The sequence below is a fragment of the Microtus pennsylvanicus genome, chromosome 21 (genome assembly GCF_037038515.1).
Source record: "Microtus pennsylvanicus isolate mMicPen1 chromosome 21, mMicPen1.hap1, whole genome shotgun sequence".
Taxonomy (NCBI): domain Eukaryota; kingdom Metazoa; phylum Chordata; class Mammalia; order Rodentia; family Cricetidae; genus Microtus; species Microtus pennsylvanicus.
In genome coordinates this window covers 13,082,137-13,093,091 of record NC_134599.1, presented here as the reverse complement: position 1 = coordinate 13,093,091, position 10,955 = coordinate 13,082,137, and the positions used below count along the sequence as shown (strand labels likewise).

Below are 10,955 nucleotides of genomic sequence, written 5' to 3'. Positions count from 1 at the left end.
TACATATTTAGTTTGGCATTGAATACATTTCAAGCATGGAAAATGTGATTTCTGACATTTTGGTAAATATCTGAATTTTAGAAGAAAACTGTCACAGCACCTTAAAGCACACCAAAACACACGTAGATAGTGCATGCTTCCAGGGCTGCTGTTACCTGTCTTCAAGCACTTTGTCAAGCCGGGCAGTGGTGGCACATGCCTTTAATCCCAGCACTTGGGAGGCAGAAGCTGGCAGATCTCCATGAGTTCAAGGCTGGCCTGGTCTACAAGAGCTAGTTCCAGGACAGGTTCCAAAGCTACAGAGAAACCCTGTCTCAAAAAAACTCAAAAAGAAAAAAAAAGAAAGAAAAAAAACCCTTTGTTAGCAGGTGGCTTCTGTTGCCCCCTTTTCCCCAGCCCCTGCCTTCATCCCACTATCCCTAGAAGATTCTATTTTTAGAGACACTTTTTGGCCCTTATGGAACTTCTCTGCCTGACTCTTGGGATTTTTTTTAGAGTTCTCTAGATTGGGATATCACAGCTTTTTATTTTGCTGGATTTGTTGGACAAGGCCTCACTATTTAGCTCAGGCTGAACTCAAACTTGCTGAGTAATTCAGGCTCACCTTGAATTTACAATTCTGCCTCAGCATTCGGAGTGCTAGGATTATAGAGACATACTTAAGTCTATTTTTAAATATAAACAATTTATTAAAGCCACATTAGATATTGAAAGGTTTTCTTTTATACTTACTTCCTTGTGGGGAGTGCATGTGTTCCATTGTTTGTCAGAGGAAAATTTTGGGGAGTCAGTTTTCTCTTTCTACCATGTGGGTCCTCGGGATTAAATTCAGGTTATCTGGCTTTGGGGCGTTAACCTGCTGACCCATCTTGCTAGCCCTAGATATGGACATTTATAGACAGTTTTTATGAGTAATTGTTAAACCTAAAATGGAAAGGATACTGAAGCCACACCTTAAACAAAAGAATAGAAATTTGATTGTTCAGAAATCCTTGGATACATCTTGCAGCAAGAATGAGTCAGATTTCAGCATTAGTTTCCTTCCTCCCCCCCCCCTTTTCTACAGCTGCATATGCTAAGGTTTTTCAGATAAATAAGAAGCTGTAGGCATGTCACTCACTTCCAGGCCACTCACTTCCTGTACTGCTTCTGAGGTGTACGTCCCAGATTGCAAGGCAATCTGTCACCAGAACTGCTCTTAAGCCCTCTTTATATCTGACTGAAAAAAAAAAAAGAGCTGGAAATCATTCTGCCATGAGCTTTGTGGCCTTAGTTAGCGTGTGCTCAGTGTCTGCTCCCCGCTCAGTGGACCAGACAGTACTGGCAGGGGCTGGGGAAGGGGAACTTCACACTTGGCGATGCCCTGGAGAATGGTATGGGCAAGGCTTTGTTTGGCTCTGCGTCTCTTGTCGTTGGGGAGGTAGGTGACAAGAGTGCCTAGGCTTGGCTTTCTCAAGGGACAGATGTCCGACATGCAAAGTCTTCCTGCCTGGCCACGGGAAGGTAAATGGCTGAAGTGATTAGCACTGTAGATGCTCTTGTAGAGCAAAGAGGTATAAATGGCTTGGCCCAAGAGATCATGTGAAGATTGTCGAGATTAGAAGAGACAGCGGGACTGATCAGAGCTGATGTCACAGAACCTTGGTGCCACCCATGAGTGCTCCTCAAACACCCACCTCCCCCAGTCCACCCATGAGTGCTCCTCAAACGCCCACCTCCCCCAGTCCACCCATGAGTGCTCCTCAAACGCCCACCTCCCCCAGTGCCACCCACCAGTGCTCCTCAAACGCCCACCTCCCCCAGTGCCACCCACCAGTGCTCCTCAAACACCCACCTCCCCCAGTCCACCGACCAGTGCTCCTCAAACGCCCACCTCCCCCAGTCCACCCATGAGTGCTCCTCAAACACCCACCTCCCCCAGTCCACCCATGAGTGCTCCTCAAACGCCCACCTCCCCCAGTGCCACCCATGAGTGCTCCTCAAACACCCACCTCCCCCAGTCCACCCATGAGTGCTCCTCAAACGCCTACCTCCCCCAGTCCACCCATGAGTGCTCCTCAAACGCCCACCTCCCCCAGTCCACCCATGAGTGCTCCTCAAACGCCCACCTCCCCCAGTCTACCCATGAGTGCTCCTCAAACGCCCACCTCCCCCAGTCCACCCATGAGTGCTCCTCAAACGCCCACCTCCCCCAGTCCACCCACCAGTGCTCCTCAAACGCCCACCTCCCCCAGTCCACCCATGAGTGCTCCTCAAACGCCCACCTCCCCCAGTCCACCCATGAGTGCTCCTCAAACGCCCACCTCCCCCAGTCCACCCATGAGTGCTCCTCAAACGCCCACCTCCCCCAGTCCACCCATGAGTGCTCCTCAAACGCCCACCTCCCCCAGTCCACCCATGAGTGCTCCTCAAACGCCCACCTCCCCCAGTCCACCCATGAGTGCTCCTCAAACGCCCACCTCCCCCAGTCCACCCATGAGTGCTCCTCAAACGCCCACCTCCCCCAGTCCACCCATGAGTGCTCCTCAAACGCCCACCTCCCCCAGTGCCACCCACCAGTGCTCCTCAAACGCCCACCTCCCCCAGTGCCACCCACCAGTGCTCCTCAAACACCCACCTCCCCCAGTCCACCGACCAGTGCTCCTCAAATGCCCACCTCCCCCAGTCCACCCATGAGTGCTCCTCAAACACCCACCTCCCCCAGTCCACCCATGAGTGCTCCTCAAACGCCCACCTCCCCCAGTGCCACCCATGAGTGCTCCTCAAACACCCACCTCCCCCAGTCCACCCATGAGTGCTCCTCAAACGCCCACCTCCCCCAGTCCACCCATGAGTGCTCCTCAAACGCCCACCTCCCCCAGTCCACCCATGAGTGCTCCTCAAACGCCCACCTCCCCCAGTCCACCCATGAGTGCTCCTCAAATGCCCACCTCCCCCAGTCCACCCATGAGTGCTCCTCAAATGCCCACCTCCCCCAGTCCACCCATGAGTGCTCCTCAAACGCCCACTTCCCCCAGTACCACCCATGAGTGCTCCTCAAACGCCCACCTCCCCCAGTGCCACCCATGAGTGCTCCTCAAACGCCCACCTCCCCCAGTCCACCCACCAGTGCTCCTCAAACGCCCACCTCCCCCAGTCCACCCACCAGTGCTCCTCAAACGCCCACCTCCCTCAGTCCACCCACCAGTGCTCCTCAAACGCCCACCTCCCCCAGTCCACCCATGAGTGCTCCTCAAACGCCCACTTCCCCCAGTGCCACCCATGAGTGCTCCTCAAACGCCCACCTCCCCCAGTGCCACCCATGAGTGCTCCTCAAACGCCCACCTCCCCCAGTCCACCCATGAGTGCTCCTCAAATGCCCACCTCCCCCAGTGCCACCCATGAGTGCTCCTCAAACGCCCACCTCCCCCAGTCCACCCATGAGTGCTCCTCAAACGCCCACCTCCCTCAGTAGCGCTTATTATTTCTCCTGTATGAGTTACCTGGAGGGCTCACAGGTCTGTGATCTCTGCTGGCTGGGACAGTACTACCCATGCCAGCACTATGAGAAGCATTAAGTTACAGACCAGCTGGGTAGAGATTCCACCCCAGCCCCGCATTGCCCCGCTCCCTGAGCTCCTGGTCATGGCGCTGGCTGAGTGGTGCCCATGAAATGCCACCGGAGCCATTAGGCCATTTCTCTGGGTCCCCACTAGTTAACCTCACTCAGCAGCTGTCCCCACAGCACAGTCAGTCCTCATTAGCGTCATCGGCCTTCCTAGAAAGAGGCCTCATTAGTGGACTCTGTAGGAACAGCTTCCAGCGCCCAGACACTGCGGGCCCTCGGGCTGGCACTCAGGCTGGCCCTCGGGCTCTCGTTTAACCCTCCACCCACGCTGCCCTGTAAAGCTGGGGAAGATGAGTACATGGGAAACTTCTCTCCCTAATTCAAGGGTCCCACTCACAATGATACTGCAGACCGAGCCATAGTCTGGTTCCAAGCCCAGAGGTCCCTTCGTAAAGTGGGGTCAGAAAGTCCCTGCTGGTGTAAGAGCTGGTATATTAAGTGTGGCTTTGATAAAGGCAGGCGTGGGGCAGAAGTCAGGGATGGGGACAGCATTTCCCAGGATGCTGTGCTGTGGCGAGAGTCCAGGTAGGAAAGCTACTGAAGCCTCTAGAGCACCAGGACCCTGTGGAAGGTGTGGACAAGTCATGGAGAAACTGGACTCTGGTGGAGCTGAGGCAGTACGAAAACTGACCTGACATTCACTCGTCCAGAGATGGGGATACAGGCCTCTCCAGAGTGGAGTGTTTCAAGGTTCAGGGGATGCAGAACCGGAAGGCATTAAGCGTCTTTGGCAGCTGTGAGCCCTGTGCGTGGGCTAACTGGCAAGGGAGTCGTACCAAGTCCTATTTCCAGTGCGTGTGCTGGGATGCTGTAGAAAGCCAAGGTGAGACCTGTCTCTGGAAACCTCTAAGAGAAGGCAGCTGTGGCAGGGCAGGAGGGGAACTGTTTAACAAGTAAATTTCTTTACCCATTGGTATCGCCAGTATGGTTTCTAAGCTCTGCCCCCAAGGTCACCCCTTATTCTCTTGTGGGGGTCAGCATTACTTAAAGATGCGAATTAGCAGGAGGGATAGACAGATGTCTCCACCTTTGGGTGACTGATCCTTCCATGTTTCCTGCACGTTGGGGAGGGGTTTCTGAGGCAGCGTAAGGCCCTCCACACCGGGCTGGTGAATGGTGCTCATCACAGAACCACCAGTGGCCTCTGCCTCTAGCTGGTGAGGCCTGACCAACAGCCTCTTCCAGAGAGCCTCGCTGCCAGCGTCAGCCAGACATGTACACCAAAGTGCTTGTATGACAGAAGCCCCTGCTGGTTATCCCTGGCACTGTGCTGTCCCTGTCTGTCCCTAGAACTCACTGAACCTTTAATCCCTTCTCATTTGCTCCACTCAAGGCTGGCCTAGCCCACAGGAGTCCAGTGCCAGTAAGACAGAACAAGGGCACAAAGAAAGCAATCAGCATCGGCAAAGGGAAAAACTCTTTTTCCCATTCCATCCCTACCCTGACCTCCCATAAGGGCCAAGGCACAGTTCCCAACATGGCATCCCCTCTTTTCCATTTCACAGGAATGACAGAAATGAAGATCTTGGGGGTATTTCTATCACATCCTATAGAATCTTCAGCAGAAGGCTGGGGCGTAGCTCAATGGTAGAGTGCTTTGCCTAATATCTAAGGCCCCAGGCTGATCTCCAACACCACAAAATAAATGGTGTAAGCCCTTCCTGAGGATGTAGTAACCTGTAATCTCAGCACTCTGGAGGAAGAGGCAGGTGGACAGCAAGATCAAGGCCAGCCTAGCTACATAGCAAGTTCAAGGCCATAGTTACACAGTAAGATCCTGTCTCCATCATAATCATAATCTCAACCGAGGACATCCTGGTGGACGTGACTTCCCAATGGCAGAAGGTGTTGTCTGCACTTCACCAGCTCCTAAAGATGGGACCAGATATGGCTTACACATGTGTCCTGGTTTGGACAATAAAATACATGATCACCCTACTTAACTCCAAACTGTCTCACTACCCCGGAGAGCATCACAGATGCTGCTGGGAGAAATGAGTGGCAAAGGTCAGATCTACAGAAAACCCTTCATGTTCGCACCTGCAGTTCGGGAACAGTGCTGGAATAAGAGGGACCTTCCTAGGCAGAGTCCTGAGTCCCGTTTCAGAATCCGCCGGTTAAATCCACAAGTAGGCACAGGCAGAGACAAGCTAATGATTCTCTATCTGGAAATAAAATTGCCCTTCACCATTGCTGGGAAGATGGCATAGTGACAAACTGTGCTCTTAACTAGCCTTGCAGGGAACCAATAAGCCTCCCTCTGGTTCCTCGAGACTCAGCTCCCATCCACACATCCGCATCATGGATCCTCACAGACGATCCTTTGCCCAGGAAGGCAGAATAATCCTGACTCATCGCTGCTTATAAATGCCTCCCCAGGGAGCTAAACACTGATCACAGCAATCTGGTTTCAGACCTCCAACATCCAGCTGTCCACAGTCACTAAGGTCAGTCCGTCTGTCTGTCCTGTGGAATCTTTAACCCAGGTGGGCATCCTGGCATTTTTTGGGGTGAGGCTCAAGTCGACTGTCCAGTTGTTCCTTGCCACAAGAACCTGAACATCTCTGGAGACACCCACTAACCCCCAATTACCTGCCAATATCAACTGCACCAGGTGGCCCTACTTTCCCAGGTTAGAGCGAGCACACTCAGGGCCATACTCACACTGTACTGTGACCATTTCCCCCACCTGGCAAGGGCTTGGGGACAGGACCACATCTGGTCCAGGTGTGAGCAGCCAGACCTGGTTACAGATTAATCTGCCTCTTCTGAGCACACGACTTTCTCTTCTCAGAGTACACATTTTAGAGGTTCTTACATTTACTGCCCTAATTTTGAGCTGATTTTTAAAAATGGCTTGCTAGTACCATAATGTACTTGACATCAGCCGAAAGATGGTTTACAGTTCATAATATCAGCTGAAGTTTCTCCAGCTAGGGATTTCAGAGGAGTTGAGATTTCATTTTCCTTAAAAGTCGTCTCCACTAAGTTTGATAATCTGTCTAGTGGCTTCTGGCCTTCTGCTGGGTGGAAAATTGAATTCTAAGCAAGGTTGAGGTGTGTGATTTAGTGTCAGACTTACGGTGTATTACTTCTCCTTTTGATTTCTTTGGTCCTTTGGGTGAGTTGCAATCCCCAGTAGTGGTGACAGCAGAAAAAAGGTGTGGGGTGCTGGGGCAGTAGGAAAGGGCCGGTGGGAGAGCGGTGGTGGGCTAGGGAGGGTGAAGTCTGCAGTGTTCCTCCCAGAGGGACACAAAAACCACCGAGTTTAAGGGTAGAATGGGACCACTTCAGCTACTGGGTGTGACACAGACCGTAAAGGGGCAAGAATTTCACACAACTCTTGCTCCCAAACACCAATGCGCACACCTGATGGTAGCAAGACAAATTGGTGGCTGAGGCAGTGAGAAGGGACCTAGTTCTGTATCTGGGGTACAGGTGGGTCAAAGGTCTTGAGGCAGGAGAGTCATTACTGAGAACGGGTTGCTGGAACGCATGAGTTTCGCAAACTTGTGTCAGAATGGCAGGCCCCCAAATTTCTTCATTTTTAATGCTTTTCAGTGAAGGTCTGCCCCCGCCCTGCTACAATTTCATTCTACTTTAATCTCACTATCAATTGATGCACTTGGATGCAGAGCGGAGAGTTCTGATGAGCCAAAAACTGTTTTAATTAGCCTAAATTGTTTTAGTTAGCATAACTGCTGTACAGCTAATTGTCAGTGATTGAGTTTTAAGACCTAACTCCCTTCAGCGCCAAGTCCGGTGTTGAGAACTGGGCTCCTCTTCCCGGTCTGTGACAGGCATGAGACTTTTTAAGGGGAGCTGCTGTGCTTGAGGCTTGGGGCCCAGATCTCCTTCCAGCACTCTTCTTTGACTCCACCATTCCAACGCAGCAAGGATGAGGCTCCAAAAGGCTCTCAGGGAATCTAAAACCCCACTGTTTATTCCACCCCCTCAGCCCACTAGGTCCTTTTAAAGTTTAGTGTCAAAGACCCTTGCCAGGAAGCCTTTCCTTCCCAATGCAAGCTTCCCCAGAGCAACAACAGTAATATGAAGTAGCTCTCCTAAGAATGTCCTCAAATACTGACACCCAAAACCCACCCTAGAGAAACTTCCTAGTGGGGAGAGGTGGGGCTCAGAAGGGAGTATGTTTCAAGTTCAAGGTGTTCAATCCTCAGCAGGGGTTGAGCACTGCAACCAGAGACAATGGAGTTAAAAAGACACATTCTTTAGCGTGTCCACCTGGGGAAGGGGCTTGTGGGTAGGAGGGTGGGGCTGCAGGGTGCTCATCTCGGGCAAACACTGGCAAAGCTCTGAAGCTAGCATCCTAATTTCCAGAGGAGACATTAGTCCATCCACATGCTCCTAACACGATTACAGCCTAGAGGCAGCCCCATAACCAAGACTTATTGCGTAAGCAACAGGAGGTGGATTTTGAGACAGAGCACGATTATTCATTCATTTACTGAATCTTCAATTCAATTTCATGTCCATGTGGGCCAAATGTCACAAACACCTGCTTGAAACATAGATTTTCAACAATGAGGGTGCAAGCTATGTGGTAAGCAATGCTTTCAAAACGGCTGCACGCTAGCTCCACCATCACCCCCATGACCAGGGAAACCTGATCACAATAAGCTCATCCCAGGCAGCTACTAATACAGCAAAGGTAACTGGGACTTTTCTCCTGGGCATCCGATCCTCAGGCATGTTCTACAAAGCCCTACTCACTGAGATCACACTGGCCAATGAAACATGCTGGAGTGACCTTGTTCTCATTGAGAACAGAACACCAATGGTACTGAGATCCGCCTGTTTTTCTAACTTGCTGGCGAGTCCATTTCTGGAATGCCCCTCTATATTCAATGCTTTGCTACTGTGGTTTTTAGAAGTTAAGGTGTCCCTCCTTCTGCAGGACACACGCTCTAGACATAACTCTACGTCATGCCTGGTCAAGCATCCTGAAGCCTAACCTAAGCTGTAAAGAACCCTTCTCCATGTTCTTTAAGTTTCCTGGAAGCACTCAGTCTGAGCCACCTCATCATGGGAGGGAGGACTTCTGAGCCAGACTAATTTAACTAAGTACAGCTTGCCACTTGATACACAGATTTTAAATAAAATATTTTTCTTCAAATCTAAAAAAGACTTACAGGGCATCAAGGCAGAAATATGTGAGCTTTAACCTACCACTAAGTATGAGCAGAAATGAGCGTGCAAAAGGCCTTTTCACTTAGAACACAGCTCTCTGCACACTTGTGCTGTTGCCCATGGTGCTCATGAGGGGCTGGGGGGGGACACCCATCTTCTTGGAGAAGGCACACCTTCTCTGGGGAGGATGGTACAGCGACAACTAGAGGTAGAGCGGGGGAATGGTGGGCTTGCCGATCACGTGCAGACTAACTCTAGGGTCCAGCGGAGAAGAAAACTTCAGCTGGAATCCCTTTATGGTGCAAGGGAGGCAAATCCTACAATGCAGTTAATATATCTTCGTGTATTAATGAGCTCATCAGTCTGAGCTGTTTTGTTATGGTGAAATCTGCTGAAGAGAAGTACACGGGAAGAAGGAAGGGGAGATGCTGGAGGATAAAGACCATGAGGCAAGAGGGATCTTGGAGAATGAGTAGTTGGAGTATAGTTCATTCTAGTGTAATAACAGGAGCTCACAAAAGCAGACAGAAGACAAATCAACCTTGGTGAAAGGTTTCTTCCCAGCAAGGTCTGCTCATGACTTCAATGCTGAGGGCGGGCTGGGGCTGTGGGTACAGCTCAGTACACAATCACCAGCTCCAGTCCCAGCTCAGAAAACTAATACTAACCCAAGATCTTTGCTGAGTCCCTGCCACCTGCAGCATCATAGCAAGGGTGGTGAGAGAACACTGGGGACTCTCCGGAGGCCAGCGGTCCTAGACCTGCAAGGGCCAGAGCTGGGAGTCAGACAAGGCCTTAATTCTACAAACCGCTTCTTCCTTAAACGTATTTGTTCCTTAGGTAAATATATGACATCTCAGTGTCCTAAACAAAAATGCACAAGTAGCAAACCTTTTTGAAAACAAAGACTAAACTACAAAACCAGGATCCAGACACTGGGAACTGCTGAGCCAGGCAACTGAACCGGGGCTCCTCCAGCCTCAAGAAACCAATGACTTCCAGGACTCACAAGGAAGCTAGGAACTGAGATTGCAGAGTAGGCAGAAACCCACCCTATGCCAACACCACCTTCCCATCCACTCGGTCTTTCCCAGAAGCCACCAAGTGCCTGGAGACGGCTGTCTCTTTGGAACAGGGCATCACTTGCTCATCCACAGATGCAGATTAGTGCCTGCTGGGAGCTGAGGAGGCAATGGAAGTTTATGAAAAATGGGCGTGAGAAGTCCTTGGGGTATAAATGTTCTAAAGTTGGACTGTGGCTGTTTAACTCATTAAGAACACTAAATTGTACACTTGAAATAATTTGCAGTCTATAAATTATACTCCAATAAAACTTAATTTTAAAAGATGTACCATGTTAAACACAAGCACACCTAACCAATCAATGTGTAAGAGAAATGTCTTTGCTTAAAAAAAAAAGAAACATAAAAAATGGATTATAAATTTGTTCAGAATTCCTTTAACTTTAATTGCGAGGGTAAAATCAAGCCGCCACTGACGAAAAATACAGTCCATGGAAGCAATCACAATTCTTGTGTAGTGGACATGGTGAGTTATTCTTTAGCACAGTCACCACGAGGTGCCAGCTGGTCTCACTCCTCTACTGTCTCCTTTTTGCCAGTCTCTTGCCCTTCAAAGAGGGGATACCTGGCCTCCACATCAGCCCAAGTGATGCTGCCGTTGGCCAGATCACGGACCACACCAGGCAATTCAGAGACCTGGGGAGAGAAAACAAAGGCAAGCATTAGCCTACTTTACGTCTGCCTTGAATTCAGGAACCCTTACACACTGTGCAGAGCACAAATGCTGTCTGTGTAATGATGAAGTCCCTTTAAAGCTGTGCTGGTGTTCTTAATTATGCTCACCCCTTCCTAGGCTGGGGTCTTTGTTCTCAAGCCCACCAAGCCTACCAGTTCCCCTGACGGCTCACCTCTGTTTTAAGTTATTCCACACCTGGTAAACTAACTCCTGTGGCTAATCAAGTCTATGAAGTGCAGCAGAATTAGCTGCCCAGCCTATGCACGTGGTGGTGGCCACCAGCAGTGGTTTACAAAGTTGGGAGTGGAAAAGCAACATCTGTAGAGCCTGGTTGGTAGACCCGACCCTTCTGCAGCCCTTCCCCCTCCTACTGACTAATGGGCTGGCAGGTTCGGGGTGCAGATCTTGCAGCTCTGACAAGTTCCCAGGAGATGCTGGTGTT

General features: G+C 50.6%; 1 protein-coding gene across 2 annotated transcripts in view; it reads right to left on the bottom strand.

Annotated features, from left to right (window-relative positions):
• Positions 1–10,191: 10,191 nt before the first annotated feature.
• The window catches only part of Gars1 (glycyl-tRNA synthetase 1), a 40,439-nt gene continuing 39,675 nt past the window's right edge, over positions 10,192–10,955 (bottom strand). For both annotated transcript variants that reach the window (XM_075954974.1, XM_075954975.1), the window contains exon 17: positions 10,192–10,473. In XM_075954974.1, the coding sequence (XP_075811089.1) occupies positions 10,348–10,473 (126 nt within the window). In that variant the 3' untranslated portion in view covers positions 10,192–10,347. The remainder of the gene's footprint in view (positions 10,474–10,955) is intronic.